This window comes from Hydractinia symbiolongicarpus, chromosome 10, assembly GCF_029227915.1.
Source record: "Hydractinia symbiolongicarpus strain clone_291-10 chromosome 10, HSymV2.1, whole genome shotgun sequence".
Classification (NCBI taxonomy): Eukaryota; Metazoa; Cnidaria; class Hydrozoa; order Anthoathecata; family Hydractiniidae; genus Hydractinia; species Hydractinia symbiolongicarpus.
Window position 1 is genome coordinate 13,822,640 of NC_079884.1, and position 20,531 is coordinate 13,843,170.

At 33.0% G+C, this 20,531-nt stretch overlaps 3 protein-coding genes across 3 annotated transcripts; 1 reads left to right on the plus strand and 2 right to left on the minus strand.

Annotated features, from left to right (window-relative positions):
* The first annotated feature begins 115 nt into the window (after positions 1-115).
* On the plus strand, positions 116-10,702 carry LOC130612116 (uncharacterized). Its single transcript, XM_057433406.1, has 16 exons — positions 116-261; positions 1,092-1,200; positions 1,757-1,858; positions 1,939-2,082; positions 2,710-2,805; positions 3,130-3,273; positions 3,992-4,087; positions 4,246-4,350; positions 4,841-4,995; positions 5,136-5,196; positions 5,420-5,486; positions 7,426-7,571; positions 7,706-7,762; positions 8,240-8,295; positions 8,375-8,518; positions 9,122-10,702. The coding sequence occupies exons 1-16, from the start codon at positions 236-238 to the stop codon at positions 9,288-9,290; spliced, it is 1,677 nt and encodes a 558-aa protein (XP_057289389.1). The 5' UTR covers positions 116-235; the 3' UTR covers positions 9,291-10,702.
* A 2,764-nt stretch (positions 10,703-13,466) lies between these two features.
* On the minus strand, positions 13,467-17,288 carry LOC130662744 (gamma-tubulin complex component 2-like). The gene is made up of 3 exons (XM_057461666.1): positions 15,900-17,288; positions 15,211-15,654; positions 13,467-14,760 (listed from the first exon to the last, which is right to left on the minus strand). Exons 1-3 carry the CDS (start codon positions 17,131-17,133, stop codon positions 13,835-13,837), a joined length of 2,604 nt encoding a protein of 867 aa, XP_057317649.1. The 5' UTR covers positions 17,134-17,288; the 3' UTR covers positions 13,467-13,834.
* A 78-nt stretch (positions 17,289-17,366) lies between these two features.
* Positions 17,367-18,970, minus strand: LOC130662745 (EARP-interacting protein homolog). The gene has a single exon (XM_057461667.1). The coding sequence runs from the start codon at positions 18,940-18,942 to the stop codon at positions 17,806-17,808; it is 1,137 nt and encodes a 378-aa protein (XP_057317650.1). The 5' UTR covers positions 18,943-18,970; the 3' UTR covers positions 17,367-17,805.
* Between the last annotated feature and the right edge of the window lie 1,561 nt (positions 18,971-20,531).

Here is a 20,531-nt window from a genome sequence, read left to right on the forward strand (position 1 = left end):
ACACAAAAAAATGCAAAGTTTTCATTTAGCAAAGGAAAGCATCATTGAATATATACTATTTCATCATTTGTTTCATTCGTCTGATTTTTATGCATTTTTTTGTATTTACCTTGTTTTTATTTAATTCTAACTACTGACAATTTAATATTATATTTCTTAGCTAAAGTAATAAAACAACTTTGGCTTGCTCTAGCAGCTAGCTAGCTATATAGCTAACTGTAATAAAATATGATGGATGAAATTAATCACTAACATGGCAAAGTATGTTTTACATGATTTACTCTACTACTTTTTTCTTCTAAATTGGTTAAAATTGTCAAAACAACATTAGATTCTTAGGTATTAGCTTTTATAATTTTTTCAGTTTCTCTCTGTTAAAAGTCCATTTATAAGAGTCCATTTGAGGCTCCTATTTCTAAAAAGGAAGCTACCAACCATTTGCTCCGAGCACTAGGCAGAGAGGAGCTGATTTGATCCACACTTTTATAGCACACCTTAAAGTAGCACGCTATAGAAAAACCTATTAAGTTTAAATTGAAAGTTTTGAATTTCTGTTACTTTTTAATATATCATTCCTTAGAATATTTTTAAGAATTAACTGAAGCAATTTTTGGAAATACTTTGTTTTCTTTTGAATTAAATAAACAAGGAAATAATTTTCTTAGCAAGGAAATGGTATGGCAAAATATTGTGTTTGGTATGAGTATAGTTGTTCTACAAGAAGTATTATTCAAACCAAATCAAACTCATTGTCCAACAATGTAAATTGCTGACTGAAAACCCCTTTCTGATTTCTTACGTCAATTACTGTATTTGTGCTAAGATTGCAGGATCTCGTTTTTCCTTGACCATTCATGACTACTAGTTTAAAATTGACAAACAGCATTAAATAGATAATCCACTTCAGGTTTGAATCCCTAAATCTCAGAAAAAGGTCATGGTAACATCTTTTAAATCTAACAAATAAACCAAAGGTTCTATGCTTTGAATTTATATTGACCAGTTCAAAAGGTGCATATGACAAATTTTAAAAAATTGTGATTAACACAGTGTTTAAACAATATGTCTATTATCAGTATATTCTTTTTCAGAGAAAATTATTCAACAATGGAGTATCCTTTGCCAATATCCAATCTGAAAATATGCCCTGGAAACTGTAGTGGTAATGGTGACTGCCTAAGTGGAATGTGCTTGTGTGGGGTAATTGCTTTTCATTGTAGTAGCCATTTGCTAAGTGAAATGCTGTTTAGACAAATGCCAAGTTCTGTTGATAGCAGTATATACCATGGGTTGACATTTTAAGTACATTGCTACACATATAGTATTTCCAATTCAATAACCTCATCCTGGTTTCTAAAAAATTGTTAAAAAGTCAAAGGAATATAAGCTATACCATAAGCTATTATTATTGTATATAAATTTTCAGTCAGTGTACATCAGTTGGTGGTGAATTACATCTCACAGGACCCTGAAACAACCTAGATACAAAACTTTTAAAGAGGACTTTGTATAATTGAAATTTGTATCTACAAAATAACAGTAAACATCCAAACCAATGTGTTGGAAAAACATTAGTTTGTTTACACAATCCCAGGTAAAAAAGTTGCTTTTTAAATAAACATTTTATGTCACATAGTTTAACAAACAAAATTCAACAAATAATTTAAACTACAGGATTAACATTTTAACTTTCCATATATATTTCACATGCTTCAACTACCACTTTCTTATTAACTCAAAGTATTTTACACATTAGGTTCAATACTCAGGCTGGTCCTGTAGTGATCGTAATCTCAGTTACTTTTTATCATTTGGAGTAATTTTTTATATGGTGTGCTTGATGGCTATTGTACAGTTGGTATGTATGAATGATGAAATTTTAGCATGAAATTTACACAGATTCAAAGAAAGCAAGTTTAACGTAATGTTGTTATTTAGATCTTGTGTATACGCTCAGATTTTTTCAAGTTGAAACGACCAAATATTTACAGAGCATGCAAGCTAAACATACAGAAAATAATCTACATCTCCATTATATTTGCTACTGGTTCAAGAGCTGTATACTTTTCTTTAGGACTACATGTGAGTATATGGTGTATTATGTAGTAAGCCTTTATGCATGTATTGCTTTAGCCATTTTTATGTTGTTCAACAGGAAAATGCATTAATGAATCGTAAAATTTAAAAAAAAAAATTCATAAGAAAGTCATTCGGACGATGTTCTAAGCTGTTGCAGTTTTTTTCGTATACCTTAATTTTTAGACATTTCTTTTTAAATTTTATGTTTTTGTTATGCAATGTCTTGAGGATATTTTTCGATGCATTTTTTTTATTAAAGGCAACACAAAACAGGACCCTGCAGTGATTTTTATCACCTTAGACACAGTGCATTATCCAGTGAATTATCCAGATTCTACTCAAGACAAGCGTTAAAACCACAAGGGTTTTTTTTGTCAATACTTTTAAATTGTCGTCTGATTAAGTCACACTTCCCATTACACTTTCAGTTTATATTGATATTATTTTTAATAGCACAAAGTGGAATCTATTCTAAGAATAAGATTAGTACATAATGGTCATTAGTTAATCTAAAATACATAAATTTATTATAAAAACAATTATGTTGTCTGTTGTGTTTTTTTTAAAATTGTTTTGGTTGATAATATATTAAACAGCATGAAATTGAAATAAACTCTTTTTCTTTTTTAGGATGTAGTTCCCAAACCATGGAAAGAAAATTTGTTTTCTACATTTTACCCATTTGTATTGTCGGGATTCTCTGTCATCATATGCTTTTGGGCAGAGGTAATTATAAATTAATCTAGACATTGAAATGTGCTTTCCAGAAAATTATCGTAAATCAGGGAATTTCCAAACTAGCACTAAACCCTAATTTATGGAAAAAAACTTAGCCTATTCGAAATACACACTGGAATTAGAGAATACTCTGCACATTGATAAACAAGGTTCCTAGTGAGCTGAAAACCTGAAATTTCAGGGGAAAATTAAATATATAGATTATAGAATTTACTGGACTTGTAACAAAGTTTGTGTCGGTGCAAACTCCAAAATAATGAAACATCCTGACCTCCTGATCTACAATTTAATCATAAAAGTTGTAATTTTTAGTCATTTCATCTCACTGGGCTTCAGTTGGATCGACCAAGAAATCTTACCAAATCATACTGTGCTTTTGTTGGGTTTAACGTATTTTTATATGTGATGCTAGTTGCGCAAGTGGTCTCAAATCATATAGCACCTTTACCATTGGCTGTAAGTCTAAGATTTGTATTCTTATTTTTATTAGGCTGTAGTAGTACTTCAGATTATGAAATATAAGTATTAAAGTGATCTATATTACTCGCTAAAGTTGAACCATGTGCCTCAGATGACTTGAATTTTACTTAGTATTAAGTAGTCTTCAGGCCAACCTAAGAACCTGGAAATAAGAAATCATTTTAAAATATCATTAAACGCCTGGAAAATCAGAAGAAAAATTTGGTTTTGGTAGTATTTACAAGATGTTTCTCTATGGCCATTCATATCAGGCTTAGGAGCAAGTACCTCTGACTTAACTTTGGTATCATAATAGTACCATTATCAAAAATTTACTTGTGATTCGTTGGAAAAGGGTGATTATTTGATTATGTATTTGGAAGTTTTAGAATCAGGGAAAAGTTTAGGTTATTTTGTCACAGGAGAAGTGATATAGATTTTACTTTCCTTCAGAAAAAAAATGATTTTAAGAATTTTTCCCTACAAACCATGATCTGGTTTGAAGGCAAATATCAAAAGTTGAGGACCCTAGCATTGCCCATTGCTCATGCAAGTTCAAACCCATAACTCTTGGATTAAAATCTCAACTCTCTAACGAACTAAGTACTGTATAGATCTCAGTTACCCAGGTATTGTGGCAGTTGATTAAGTTCAATCGAAAATGTTATGTTACTAGCTTTAATTTAATTGTATAATTTAATTGTTTATCTTTCAGACAAAATTGAATGAAATATTTAATGGATGTTTTGCATTTCTCATGTTCTTCACATTAGTGTTCTTTCTCATTTATGGAGTGGAGATATTTTGCAAGGTATTTGTTTGTTTTAAAGAACTTAATGAAATTTTACACAAACTTTAAAGTTTATTAAATAAATGTAATATATAAATCAAAAATTACTTTTTTCACAAATTTTCTTTTTTCAAATCTAACGGTTTTCTTTATTTTTCTAATTCCTAATTTCATTTCAGGTTGAAGGAGCTTTTAAGCCCACTGAAACGTTTGAAACTGGAACAATAAATCTTCGACAGTTGTTTCAGTCAAGATTGGGTTTAGTGGCACAAGCATCTTTTCAGGTAACATGGCTCACTACAATTCAGCGCTAAGTCTTTATCACACTAACTTTGATTTCACGTTAATTAACTTATATAATAATTTTCTGTTGGCTAATTTGTTGCCTTATCACGATTACACATGGCAAAATGTGGTTATTTTCGTGCACATTTTTTTTTGTCTTGTAATTTTCTGAGTTTTCTCTACAATGATTCGTTAATAATTTCATGTAAGGACCTCCATATTTAAAGTTTATTCATTGTCAACGTTTTCCAATGCAAAAAACATATAGTACTATAGATAGGAGAAACTTAAGGTAAGAAACAAGTTACTTTTGCACAATATCCACTTTTCCACCACATCCTGCATTCATCTTTTAGGCTATGAAATAACGATGAACAAACTTTCAAATATAGGCGGCCTAAAAAGTATGCAGAAAAGTATGCAGACAATCTGTAAAAATTCTTTTTTTTTGTTTGTCTTAAGAATTATACTGAGGTTTTATTTTTAAAGCTTGCTGTGACTATGTTTTTAATGAGTGAAGTTCTTGGTGAAATGTGGAAGCAGAAGATGTCTATCGGTGATCGCAACATCGTGGAAATCATGTTCCACGTTGCTGAGCTGGCCTGTGCTTTGTGGTTTCCATGCTGCCTATGGAATGTTAGCAAGTAAGTAAAATTCTCTGAATTCAATATCTGTTATATTTAAATGCAATATTTTTTTTCTGATATTCACTGTTTTATGGAGTTGCTTAAATGTTTTAAATTATTTAAAACTTCTTAACATCTTGTTTTATTGTTGTTTATAGACCCGGAGAGCTGTGGATACTGAACCCGAAGAATCTTTTAATATTTAGAAGAGCAAGCAAGGTTTGAATAATTTTAATCTGTTTTTTTTTATATAAGAAAATAGCATATAAAAATCTTAGAATTAGACTAGCTGAAATTTATCTTCAAAAATTGTTTGTATGGAAATCATATCTACACACCCACTTAAAGTTGGCCAAGTTCGGAACTTTGATACCAGAGCAGTGGAATTTAAGAAAATGATTTTTTTTGTAACTTCTTAGCAAATGATACTTTTATTTAAAAGGAGGAAACATCGTTGGTTCAAGAAGTGCCTCCACCTACTAATTACAATACTTTTGATGGAAAGGAGGGTAAGTTGCTATCAGTTTTTTTAAACTGTCTCTGCTAGTCAATCAAGACTGATTGGAAGATAGTGTAATACAATATATCCAACGAGTCGAGAAATAATAATACTGTAAGCTTTCATAAATTTAAATGCTATTATATATATTCGTTAATTGAAACAATTCAGCTAGCCCCTTGTATGTTTTTATTACCTGAAGCCTCTCAAAATTTGTTTATTTACGTAAGTATACCATTTCCCTTGAGTTGTTAATCTGCTTTCAATTCTGCATTGGTGATTGCTATAACGTTATAAGGGATGACCCCCTATCAAGTGTTATCACAAAACATTAACAGAATTTGTTTATTAATATATTCTTGACTGCTATCAGTGGTTTAAACAAGATAGGATCTGATCAATTTCGTCCTGAGGATTATAAAAACATGGATTTCTGTTCGTTGTCTACTAAGAGCAGTTCAGTTAGCTTAAAGTGGCGCTTAAAAATAAGAACTGGGAAAAATCAACCCTGAAGAAAATGTCGCAGGAATTTTAATTTTAAACTAGATTAATGATTGCGACACTTGAAATACGAATTCTGACTTATCCTATGTGGTAGCCCATACTGAGTTTAAATTTGGAGAAACATAGAGATTTTTAATCAACATGACATTTCCTATTAAAAAAACACTTCGACATATCCAACACCTTTGTAAAATGCAAAAGTATGCTAACTGTATTTGTTCAGTCTGGCTTTTTGTAGTACGGTCGCTTTAAAAAAAATACATCTCGTTGCTATAAACTAGACACGCTTCTTTTACTTAGAAAATCCTTTTCCGAGAAGGAAGATAGCTCATGGTTGTAAAACAAAGCTTCTCAGATATGACTTAAAAACTACGGAAATGGATATTTACTAAACAGATATTTACTATTCTTCTTAGCTTTCTCCTAAGCCTGAATATGCTTATAACGTTTTGTAAATAAATGAATGTATTCAAACAAACAAACATTCATTCAGCCTAGCAAGTATCATATTGCACGTGTTTACCAATTAAAAGCCGTGAAAAAATAATAACAAAATTTACTTTTTCTTCAACTAATATTCCAACTAGAAGAAAATAAAACCTGTAAGATGGAGTTTTTTATGTGCTCCTTCTTTTTTACACTCTAATCTATAATTGTCCTTATTAATCACTTTGCATGAAATTAAAGAACATTAAAATTAGTTGGATTGAAAGAACAGTGTGGCATGGAGTAATAATTTGAAATGTAGACAAGAAGAAGCATGCCGGTTGTGCGTGTGGTTATAAGTACGAAACTTTACTTTGTCTGTTTCTTTATAAGTCCCTTCTTCTTTTTGGTTTTACTTACACAATTATAGACAAAATTTAATGTAACTGGAGGGCTAATTTCAAAGTGATTATATTATTATATTTCTATATTAGAGTCTCGCATTTTGAACTGATTGTTGCTGACGTAAGGAAGACCGTTTTTCCCTAATTTCGCGACCTCCGCGGGCCCCGACGTGAAGTATTTAGTTGTGCGGGCGCGCTTAAGAATGTCACTTGCAAATTTTACACACTCTCTACCTAGCCTACGTGTGCGCAGATGATTGATCAGTTCACCCTTCTGACCGTGTTTTTTGACGAAAAACTGCCTTTGTTTCATTGCGAAAAACTATACACTCTTTTTTTATAAACAATTACACAATCGCTAAACAACTTGGCTAGGGCAAATAAGAGGTGAATAATAGGGTAAATAAAATAAATACTTTGGAGTAATAAATCACAGGTAAACATCAAGTAACAAATTTGGGGACTTTTTTTCCAAAAAGTGTCAAAAGTGTAGCTTGTTTCTTCTATCTTTTTTAAGATTTTAATGTTCTTGATGAAAGCATGGAGGTATAACCTCATGATAAAAGTGACTCCTGTATTTCGTTTTTTTTTTCATCTTCAATGGTTTATTTGTAGACCCAGGGGAGATACGAGCCGTATCTGGAGGCGACTGCTGGATATGTTATGACAGCGAAAACACAGATCGTTTAATTCAACCTTGCGACTGTAAGGGTGGCATGGAGCTAGTTCATCATGATTGTTTAAAGAAATGGTTGCTAGAGGTACGGATAATTTATGTCGGGTATCCGTAACAAAAGTTTGTGCAATTTGTGAAAAAAATCAAATTTTTTTTCAGTCTATACCGATTTAAACAAATAATAGTACCATTGAGGCATTGTTCGCATTCATGTTTTAGAGACCTTTCACCGGATCAGATAAAGATAGAGCCTGTTGTACAGTTTGCAAAGTAGAGGTATGAATCTTTTCTTTGGTTCGTTTTTGGCGCCAAAATCATAATAGTGTTGTTTATCATAAACACGTGAGAAGTTAAAAACAGTATCGGGTATAAATCCTTATATTTTCATGATCCTCTTTTGGGGAGGAAAATTGCTTACCTTTTTTAAAAAAATTTTTGTATCATGCTTATACCAGAAACGCAAAATTTCACAATGTCGCTTCAGTTTTTGTTTTGCTGTTGTTTACAAGTTTCTCCTTTCTGTAAAGATTTGAACTTCGTTTTTTGCGTATTAGATGCTGTTTATAAAAAAAGCGTATAAATTGAATATCTGTTGAGCTAAGCGTCGCCATTATGCTTGGCATATGTTTACTTCAGTAAACGTGAGACTGAATATGAAGGCTATGCTTGAAAACACATGTATTCTTTATTTTTGTTCTCACCCACTCAAACGTTGCCACGTGTTGCATTCAAAGTCATTTTCATTTATTTCAGTACAATGTTACACGAGATAACAGTATTGTCTGGAAATTAAATGGTCTGCAAGTCAAGTAGGTGGAATTAATTTTATTTTCAATTTTTATTTGTGAGCTTCGAATTCTAATGTCAGTATTTTCTTTTAAACAACAGAACATGGTCGCAAACCTTTTTTGTCGTCGTTACCATGGCATCACTACCAGTGACGTTGTTTTTTATATGGAATAAAATATCTCGAGCTCCGGTTAAATTGTCTTTGGTTTTTGGAATGTGTATCGGAGAATACCTCTTACTCAGGTATTTCTTTCTACTCACTATGGAAAATGTCCATACTTACTTTCTGTTGTAAGAATTCTTTTTATAAGAATCGTCAAGGCAAGGCAAGGAGATTTTAGGAATATTTTAAGAACAATACCAAGGCTCGATCCTGTCAAACGCCTATTTTTTCATTTATTTAACCAAGAACTTACGCAGAAATTATTTGAAGGCCTAAATGTTGATTTTGTAAGAATCACAAGGCTAAAACCGAAAAATGCGATTCTTATAAAAAAGTGTGTATCGTAAAGGTCTGTAGTAATGGGTGTTTCTTTGAAACCCACCCAGTGCAAGAAACGCCCATTGTGGCTTAGTGTAAAAGTTCCAGGCATAGTCCAGCTTAGGGAGTGATAAAATAAAAAATTAAATCTAAAACTTAATTTTGTTTGAAAAAACAACCGCAAGTCTTTGTGATAAAATGTGACAAAAAGAAACTTGTTTTATAATTTTTTTCTATTCTAATACTCGTGCTAATTAATAAACACAATTAGAATGGGGGACATTCTAATTGTCTAGATAGTTCTGTGATATTATTTGCAATAAGTTGTAAGTGTGGTTTTTGTAAACAAGTAGTTGTTTATATAGATTGCTTGGTTTCAACTTTCTGAAGGCGTATAAAATTACTAAAACAAGGGCGATGAGAATTCTTGGCCGACATGAGAAATGCAAGTCAAGTTCTGTGTGCAGTTCATCTTACACGTGTAGTGCATCCAGTGAAACTGAATCTCATCTCTCCGTCACGGTTGATACTTGATTTACAGTTACGTTGAAGTAGCAAAAACGAAATGGAGAGTAAAGTGTTTTTTTTTTTGCACGGTATTGTTTTGTATAGTTTTTCTAAAACATGCGAATGTAAGGAAAGTTCCATTGCATAAGCGAGCATAGCGAATCGATAAAAAGGTTTAGAATTTTTTTCCGTGGAGGATTTAGGAGATGCATTTCTATTCTTAAAGTTTGGAGTGTATAGTTTATTAATTTATTGTTTTGTAAAAAACTTTAACAAGTATATCGTTTGCCAGTGATTTTGACAGTCAACATTATATCCAGTTACGTTAGACAAACAGCGGATGAAAGTTCGCGGGATTTTCTTTATTTGTTTGTGGAATAGTAAAATTACATGTTTTCAAAATCTGATTCTTACCCACAAAATTTAATTCTCTATTTCTTTTTTTTGCGTATTTAAATGATATTCCTGTTTTTTATTGGCTCTTTTGAAAACCCGCCAGTGTTGAAATGCATGTTAACTGGATATTGTGAGACAAACAGACATAGTAAATATTATCTTCTTTAAAAAGGTTTGTACATATAAGTGTATGCAAAAAGTTAAGTTTTCACATAAAGATGTATAGTTTGTAAAAAGATTATCGTGTATAAAACAATCGAATTTGCAAAATTTCTTGTTCGAAATACCCTTTGTTTTATCACTTTCGAATACTTTTACTTTCTTTTGTTTTAATAACCGAATGTTTGTTAACGCCCTGGGTAAATTCCAAAATTTTTACTGTACTTTTTTACTCAGAGAAAGATTGTGTTTTTACACACTCTACTTTGTCAAAACGAAGGTAAAAAACTTAATATTTTCCCTTTTTCGTTGAGTTGAAAAGGCGTTTTCTTCAGAGGCGTTTGTTTTGACAAGGGGCGTTTATTTTAACAGGGCTTGTAATTGAGGGGTGTACGAGGCGTGAAAGTGAGGAAATATCATGTGACGTGTGACTTATAATAGGATTTTTTTGTTTTTACAATTAGGTTTAGTTTACACTGCAAAAATTGAAAAAGAGAAATTGAAAATATTGCAATGTAAATGAAACCTATTGGAATAAATTATTTTTTATTTTTATTCCCTAAAATAAAGTATATATAAAAATTTTTGTAAGACACGAGAGAAAATGCAACCTCGTCCCCAGTGGTGCTTGCTTTTTTGACATCGAGGCTGTCAAGTAAGCGCTAGCGACTTTGACATCAAGCAAAAAACCCTGGGGACGAGGATGAAGAGAATGTTTTGAATTAAATAACTTTTGACACTAAAGAATATGTTTTTTCCTGTTACAGTATTGATGGCGTATATTCGTTCAATTTTTTTCGGTGGAAAAGGTTATTTAATTCGTTTGTAATTGCCACATTGATTTATTTTCGTATTTTTTTTTAAATAGATTGTTTGTTTAAATATGTTTTGTTTATTTATTTATTTGGTTATACGGGTTTTGTCATTGCCTCCTTAAAATGTCTAAAAAGATAAATTATAAAATATGCTTTTATCAGGAGGTATGCAGTAACTCATAATAAAATGGTATAGTAGAATGCCATTTTCGTCCCCTGAGCTCTTTGAGATTAAAACCTCAAAAGTAGCTCTGGACCTGTCTGATCACGTGATGAAAATATACCACTATATGTGGCATATTTTTGTGACTCGATTACCTGATGTTGTGCTTGTAAACTAGCCGTTTTTAATTTGACTTATCGTTTGTGGGGACCTAATTCGGTTCCTGATTAAGCATAACTTGAGATAGCGGATCTGACAGTACAGTGAAAGATCCTGAAAAGAAATTTAATTTGGTAATTCAAGTCCAAAGCACTTATTTAAGTTTTTAAAAAACTTTTTAATGTTTAAGCTACATGTAAATCTAAAACTTAGCTACGTAGTCAGTCTCTGTTTTTTAGCTTAGTTTTAGCTATAGCTATATATAGCTAGCTATAAGCGAAAGTCTCACTATACGTACAAATTTAGCACACTAGTTAGCTAACTATTTATCCAGTTTTTTGCCGTTTTCAATCATCAGCTTATATTTTTAATCATAAGTTTAACCAGAGTGGCTTCTACTACTGCAAGACTCCGAAAAAGATGCCATCTATCTCTAGCTATTATATAGACATAGCTAGTTATTTCTGTGAAAACTGTTTTGTTAAACCAGCCTAGGGCTTGATTGTATAAAAATAAACGTAGTGCTAGCTTGCGTCAATGATGGTAAGTAAATACTAGCAAACACACATAATGTATGAACGTTCAAAACAAAAAAATAATTTCCAAAAAATTTTTGACCATCAGGAGCTTATTTATTGGATTAATAAGGTGTGGGTGGGTGGGAAAAAATCTGAAAATTAATAAGTGTCCCCCCCCCTCCCTTGTATTAAAATAGAGAAAGTATTGAGGACATAAACTTTTATATATTTTTCACGAACCCATCAATAAAAATTCTTAAATCAGACCCAAACTATGTTTGAGGAAAAATCGCTATATATATCTTAAAATCATAATCCAAAAATAATACCGGTCTTGCCACAATTTAGGTGTTTGCTCAGATTTTCTAATTTCGTCATTTTTTTTACTTTTTATTAAAGTTTTGTTCTCCTCAATTTTATTTCATTAAAATTTATATAATTGCTGCACAGTCATTCTAAAAGTGACTTAAATCCAGCTTTTTGAAAAAAATATAATGTATGCTTTATATTTTGCTGAACATTTTCTACTAATTTTATTTTCAAACGAATTATTTTACTGCCACATTTTTGGTTCTTACATAAAATATATAACTTTTGCGAGAATGCTTCAAAATTTCCAAAATAATAAGACTCTCAGTATTTGAAACTTTCAAAAGCTTATGTTCTTAAAGTTGGTACAATATGGTTAAATCACAGCATCTTGAATACAAGTTTTTTCACTGCGTCTTATTCCACGAAAATAGGATAGCCTATCGTTGAACGTCAGAAGGAAACAGCAATTTATATTTTTTATGGGATTAGAAATCTAAAAAAATCTAAAAAAAAAAAATCTTGATAATTTTTCTGTTTTTATTTTTTTAGCAGGCAAAATAAAGCAATTCAATTGGCTAATAATTCTTTTTAGAAGAACTGATTGGTTAAAAAATTATTTGCCTGCCGAAAAAAAATGTAAACAAAGTTCTTTCCAAAAACGTAGACACAGGTACCTCCTGGTTCACCGCTATAATTTAGATCTGAGCAGAAAACTTTGAGCAGCAGTTAAATAATGAGTGCATGGAAATTTCCCTCATTTCTTTGCGCAGTAACCATGTCTTCTTTGCACTTCTAACTCTTTGAGATTCACTTCACCAGTTACAGCTGACTCTCCCTAATTCGAATTGCCACAGGGAGTTATAGAAAACATAATTCAAGTTTCATTCATCTTTATTTCCATAGTTTACACAGAAAAGAAACTCTATTTGAAAAACTGTTAAATATATGATTGCTTTACATTGGAGAGATGATCTCTTTTGACAATACGAGTTGCATCACCAAGTGCCTTTCTTTGGTCAACACCAGACGACACTCGAAAATTCAAATTAGGAAGAGAATCGATTTAACTGTCTTCTTGGCAATGATGCACACGTTGGTTTTACAGTAAACAATTAAATGTGCCTATTGCGAGCACTCCAGGAGCGAAGAGAAGAAATGTGCAAAACCTGAAGGCTTGTCTGCTTTAGTATCACTCATTTTATCAGATCCTAATTTTGTGCGCAAACTAATATTTCATCCTGATGCTGCACAGGTGTGGAGAAGAATTTCGACGTTGTGGCCACACATCGCAAAAAATAGTATACCAATCGTTTCTAATTTCCGACATGTATCTCCTTCGTGTAAAATATATAGATTGTCATTAGTCTGCAAAAATCACTGAGATTCGCCGATCGTAACTATGTAACATTGGCTACCTTAGAGGTATTAATTTTCGCGAATTTCGCTAGTTTTTGTAAATCTGACGAAAGTTACTTATTAACGAGATTTAATTACCGCAAAATTTGATTATTTTTTTTTTGAAAAATCATTTACACAACTTTTCTCTCTAACGTTTAGAAGGTTGCATAATTTCGCCACTTCGAATTGCTGGGTCATTTAACCTTCGAAACCGACTTTAGTAAGACATTCCTCTAATACATCTCCAGGTATGGGAAAAGATGTTTTGAACGATTAAAATAAATTTCCTGGATTTCTTATTAGAATTATCTCTCACATTAATTCTTGAGTTGTCAAACTTCGTGACATAAATAATATATTGATGTGCTATTTGTTAAAAGACAGAGATGGTGATAGACAAGAATGTTTCTCAAACCCTACAACATAAATAAACCTAAACATACATAAATGTATACAACATCAGAATTTAAAAATTTACAAAAATATCATTTTACTACGTTTCAGAGACTTTTTGTACAAAATATATCAAAAAGCAATTCGTCCAAAGACCAATTTTCATACGAAAAAGAGAACGCTCTATATAAAAATTATTTCGATTATTTTGATAATAGAGTAAATAACAGTTATAACTTTTTAAATAAATTATCAAACTCACTTATCAGCGATTTGTTTTCGTTGAAATTCTGAATAGTAACTATTATGGTCTAATCTAAAGACCAGATTCATCATTTCTTGTTCTTTTTCCGTACTTGACATTACACTCAACTTGTCCAAAAGTTCGATGAGCAAGCGGGAAAAGTTCGTATCAAAATTCGAGATTGTTTTCTCGATCTCCTCCGCAGACATCATTTTATCGTATTGTCGTACAGTAACTTTGGCGGCAGATTTGGAGTTCTGGCTAACTTCAGTACTCATGTTGTATCGTAAAATGCAATTACTGAACGTAACACACACAGCCATTAACTTACTAACAATCTTCAGCAATTCTGGACTGGTCAACATGCAGTCCTTCAAACAACGGTCAAGAAAATCATTATGGAACTCCAATAAACCATCAATGTTTGATACCGATCGCAAATTATCTTCTAGTACGTGCCAACATGGTTCGATCACTTCGAACATCATATAGTATTCGAAGTTTTGCACGAAATGGATCATTCTTTGACGCAGAGCAAACGCGATGGAGTACCACGGGCGCTTGTGAAGCATATGCTTTTTGGCTTCCTTGTTGCTAGCCCAGAGATGACACAGCAATCTCTCCACGTGTTTGGCGTAGAAGAGGTGACGAAATAGCATTTGGTACTTGGTGAGCGCTTTCTTACTCAGAATCAACGATAGAGGCCATTTTACTTCGTAATCTAACGTAAACGCCTCCAATCCAGAGATTTGCAATTCGGTCGAGTCTCGATAATTCGGATTGTTTTTATCACTTGTTACCGATAAAATTCGGAACAACTGAGATATCAAATCGTATGGGAGCAAATCGCATCGCAAGTCGTCTTTGAACGGATCATTGTTTGCTGTGCTTGTGCGAACAGCCAGTTCCAACAAAGCTTCCAGTCTTGTGGGGACAATATCTGACAAAAAAATCATTAAAAATTTTACAACTTAAATGAGAAAAGTAACATTACCTTTATTTGCACAAATTTTTGCAGGACTTATGTTCACGAATACGCAAATAGGTACACGTTTATTACTGGGATGTAACTTCGCAGAGAATATCTAACTAGCTACTTATTTCATTTATTTGGTCAGAATTAAACGAATTCTTAAATAAAGAAATGCAGGAAAATCCGTTTTGTCCAGCATAGGTTTTGCACGATTCTACGATACCTATAACCAAAACATTACAGAAACGTACTTTTCCAATTTAGTAAGCCATAAAAAATTACTAAAAGGTCTCGAGCTCTTCTATCGGCAAAATTTATGCCAACAAGAAAAATATTATGCAACAAAACAAAATCGCAAGACAAACCATAGTAGCTTACATATATATAAATATCTCGCGAATCAAGAATATCACCTACCGTCCATATTTTTCTTCAGTTCATCTTCAGCTAAATCCATAAATCCTACAAAAAAGTCTCCCTGATCTAGTAGAAAGTAGTGTTTGATAGAGCGTAAGCGATAGAGTAACTTTTTTTCTGTCCACAGCAAATCAAGCAACGTCCTGCTCGCGTAATCATACGCTTTCTCAATGTGGTCCACATAATCACGCTCCTTTAAACAGTAAACAATCTCCTGCGCATGCGGGCAATTAATGCTTAACCCGCATTGACGAATCACGTTCAAGTATTTGCCCGTGCGAAGAATTTTCTCCGCCACGCGTTCGAGAAATTTCGGAATGCGTTCTCTCTCGATGGTATAATGCTGTTCCCAATACTGATCGTTGTAATCTTCGGTAACTCGTTCTTTTTGAACAGATTCGTGTTCAGCGACAAGAAATTCTTCATAAGGATCTTTTATAACACCTATAGTAAATAATAAAAAAGAAAATAATAATCAATTAATTATTTAACAGTTTTGTATCACCTACGATGCTGGGGTTGCCAAAAGTTATAACAAAAAAAAAGGAGCCTGAAATTTTATTGATTTTGTCTTTTTTTTGAAAAAAGAAAAAATTTCTTGAAAAAGGGTATGCCTAAAGGACACAGAATCATGGCTGGTGATATTTGGCACCTTAATAACCTAAACGATGGAGAAAAATACGACACACCTTCGTAGATCCATCTTTGCAAGATTTCAAAGTAAGCTGTGCACGCGGCTTGCGTTAAATACAAACACAAATCTCTTCCTTTCGGATCACCGGTGAACGACTCTGTTTTTTCATGAAGAAGCGTCAAGATGGCGGCACCCTTACAATGCCCTTTCTCGATCATTATGGCCACGTTAGCTAGAATATCCAACGTCTTCATCGACGGTTGGATGTAAAACCACAACTTTTGAAGTGTAAGAGTTCCTCGCCTCAATTGTCGTTCGAGTTGAGCCACAAACATAAAGTAATCTTTCAGCAGGGACCTGATCGCAGAACACAATCCGTGGCTTACTAAACCCTTCTCAAAACGCGACCCATCCTCGACGAATTTACACACAATCGAGTAATTGCCGCACATCGGGAGAATTCTGTTGACGATCTCATGCAGTGAAACATCGACAGTTTGATCGATCACAAAGGATTTGTATTGCTTTTTCTCGACTTCGTCTTTTAATCCGATATATCTTCCCTCGACTCCCATGAACATGAAAAGTAGGTCTTCGACAAGGGTGATTTCTTGCATTTTCAAGGGTAACGTGTTGATGGCGACCGGTTCAGCATAGTTCGTTCGATAGGCTTCGACGTAATCGTGAGTGAGGTAGGCTCTTTCAGTCGTCCATGTTGGAAGAACAGGAAGTTTCCCGCCAAGCTTTTTCGAATGTTTTTCTCTCAAGGCTTTGACCAGATCATCGGTTGAATTTTGTGAGGTCGTTGCTGTGGTCGTGATGTTCGCCAGTTTTGTTTTTAATTCCTGAACATCTTTCTGCGTCATCAAAGTTGTTTTGGGAATCGATTTTGTGATTGCTTCCAAATCCTTTCCAAGCTGCGTTTGAGGCGTTTCAGATTTACGACTAGCCGCTGCCAATTCACGCTGTTTGCTTCGATCTTTCTCGTTTCTTTCTATAAACTTTACCACGTATCGTTCTTGGCCGATCGAGGCAAGTAAATACACTAAGGAATCCAACTCCCGAACATTTTTCGATTTTAATTCGTCATATTTCTTTAAGAACTCCTGTGGGGCAGGACTTACTTCCGCTATTCTTCTTTTTGCTGTGTGTGTTGACACTTGAGTGGTGACGTACGGCGTCAGATCTTTTGTCAACAATTCTGCATACACTTCCGGTCCATCACCCTCGGTAACACCAAATAATTTCAAAAGTTCAGCTGCATGATGGTGAATTTTAAATTCGCTCATTTTTTTGTTAACTAAATGAAAAAAGGGTTTAAAATCCACAGTTGCAAGTTTGAGACAATTTCCTACAGCAATTCAGAGATACTGCAGTTGAATCTTAAGCTCAATTATTTGGATAAAATTTAAAGTAAATAAGAAACAACACACATTAAAGAAGCTTTACAATACACTTATATAACACAACACATATCTACCCCAGATTCGCAGTAAACATTCTAACAAAGGCAAAACAATAATTGAGAAAATCAATAGACATCTTCAAAGAGAATTTGACTGTAATTGAAGATAAAAAGATTTATAACTAAGATCTAAAGAAATTAGACAGGTGGCAAGCCTGTGTTCCGCTGTGTACAATCTATACACTCCCTTGCTCTTTGCATATACAATACATAAAGTGAATCATCACCGAATGAGAACAGAGTTCACATATATACACCATTCTAACATAAAGGCAACAACAACTCGTTGTTTACATTAACATGCAGTGTATTTTGCGATTCTACATTTCATATATAAAAAAAAAGATAAAAAACAGACCACCACAAATAAAAATTAATTTAATTTAAGGAAGATAAGACAGAGTTTATAAAACACATTGCAAGCAAAACCACAGCTTTTTAATATAAAAGTAATATCGTAAAATTCTGAACACAAAAGAAAGAACATAAAAAACACTTAAAGCAAAATTTTATATTTTTCAGCCCTAGGTACACGATTAACAACAAGTCGTCCATCATACGAAAGAGATGCAAACACCCATGGATCTGCACTAGACCATTCCACGGCATACACACTATCCTCGTGTTCATCAAAAGTACTAATGACACGGTCAACATCTGGTACTTTTTCATTATCATCTTCATCCTCGTCTATATGACCATAAGGTTCTGACGACAGCGATGCAATGTTAGACAATATTACACGACTGTCACTACTAGATGTTAACACCAATTGATCATGAAAGTTGTTGTATCTTACACTCCACACCCAATGGGAGTGGTCTGCACGAATCATTAAAGGTTCATGTGTATTTCTAGTATCCCAAAACTTAACTTTACAATCATCCGAACAACTTGCAAAATAATACTGTTTGTTCGGATTGAAATCAAGGTCTCTAATCATTTGACTGTGCGCGTTTTCAATAGTAAACGAAGGAGACATACTTCTCAAGTCATACCCTTTTATTGACGTATCAATACCTGTAGCAATCTGTGACCCTCCATGATGGGGGTTGAATCGACCAACATTGAAATGAAGTTGTGCTTTGCCATCTAATGTTATGGTATCAGTGTGACGCACCTCACCACTATTTGAAATCCATAAATCAACATGGCGCTCGGAGATGGTTAACATTTTGTTACTGTCACCACATGGATTCCATAAAACCTTTTTAACATCACCATGCCCGGTTTCTAAATCAGATACACAACGTAATGAAGTGTAGTTACTGGAGGAGCCATCATTTGACATATCGTTGAACGCAGGTGGCTCCATTTCATCAAGTGGAGGCATTCTCCACACAGAAGCTCTCGTGCATGTCTTTCCATCTTTGATGGTGTTATAACATGTTGCTAAAATGTTTTTATCTGCTGGACATGCATCAATGTTCCATATTTCTCCAGGAGAATGAAGAAAGATGTACTTGCTTATAATGTTACTTTCATCGTCAAAATCAATTAGGTGAATTTGATTATCTGACTTTAAGGATTGTGTGCCCACAAGAAATCGAATTGATTCTGTTTCACCTTGTTGAGCGCATAACGATCTTGCTTGGTATTCTACACCATAAATAACTGGAGCATCATCATTCATTTTCCTAAATAAAGTATTAATCAAATTTCACTTAGTGCTTTGTCAATAGATCGGCACAAAACAAATCCTTCTTTCAAGAAGAAATAATGAAAAAAACTACAAATATGTTTTTATGTAATAAAAACTTTCTTACATATCCCCAAAAAGACATAATTGCATTAAGGGTGGCTTGCGTTGTCGAAAAAAAGGCAACTTAGTTCATACATATTTGTTAATTTTTTACGTCAGACGGATAGAGCTCAGCCAAGACTTGCAAGGATGCACTTACTCCTTGGTCTTCCAAGAGGAATTATAATTTATTGCAAGTTTTCAGTGATAAAGAAGACAAGTTAAATTCCAGTAGAACAATATCATCATAGCAAAAATAATTTTTAACAATTTAATTACATGCAAAAGTATGTAGACAAAGAAAAACTTTGAGACTATTTATGTTTCGTTGTGCTATCCCTAAATCCCTTCCATTACACTTTATTGCCCGTAATCATTTGAAGTTTCATTTTCAAATATAAGTGTTGATACAAAATAGCACAAGAAAAAATCCATAATAAAGTTGAATACACGTAATACTTATTTTTTCTAAGTAATAACTCATGTTTAAAACTCTGATAAAGATATCTATTTCAAAATATGGGGATAAAATTACTTTTAGGTAATTATAGGAGACACAGTTTAGCACTCTTTCACTGCGTCGAATGCGTTTTTTTTACATCTCTGCAGACTTACATCACACAAGTTAATATTTTACCAAACAGAAAGTCCTTATTGACACTGTCATTGTGGCAACCGTAGGACTACTTTAACCTTAAATATTTTAAGAACGAAAGTTTACAAATATAAAAAAATTAACACAGTTACGCACAGCTTGTTATTAATCATTAGTTATCCTTTTATTATGACGATATACCTACTTTGCAAGGCAAAAATTTAAATAAATCAGTTGAAATAACGTTAGCATCATCTTTTTAGATATTTTTTTTAATTATAGGCGTTCTAACAGTTAGTTAGGTGATTAAGTCAAATTAGTAGTTTATGTGTGGAGTGATAGGGTATTTCTAAAACTAAGATTGAAGAAATTCTGTCCTTCTTATCATAAAACAGTTTTTTTAAGAATGCTCAAAATTTACAATGTTTTAAATGGAATCGGCAACAACAATAATAATGTTGATTGCCTGTGACTTAGCCCCTAATTCTTAACAAAGCAATTACATTCGCTTAAAACCGGTTTGTTTGCTTTGGGGGACTGTTTCATAGCTGTCGTTGTTGAAATTGTAGAAAATATTTATAACTGCTCTTGGCTGGCACTGACTTGGCACAGAGTTTTTTTCAAAAAAAAATAATGTTGGTGGTTTCTTGTGTTTTTTTTTTTCTAAAGTGAAACTTCTTACAACGTCAAAACGTCACTGCTATATGGCACATCTATTTTAGATGTCAACAAAAATTAGCAGTAAAGAATCGTGTGCCAACCGCCACACACCCTAACCCAGTCAAAATATTTACCCTCCCATTCCACTCTCACCTACATGGTCTTAAGGTGAGTTCAGCTCCTTAAAAATTCAGTCCCCTCATTGAAACAACTTTAGCTCATCTAA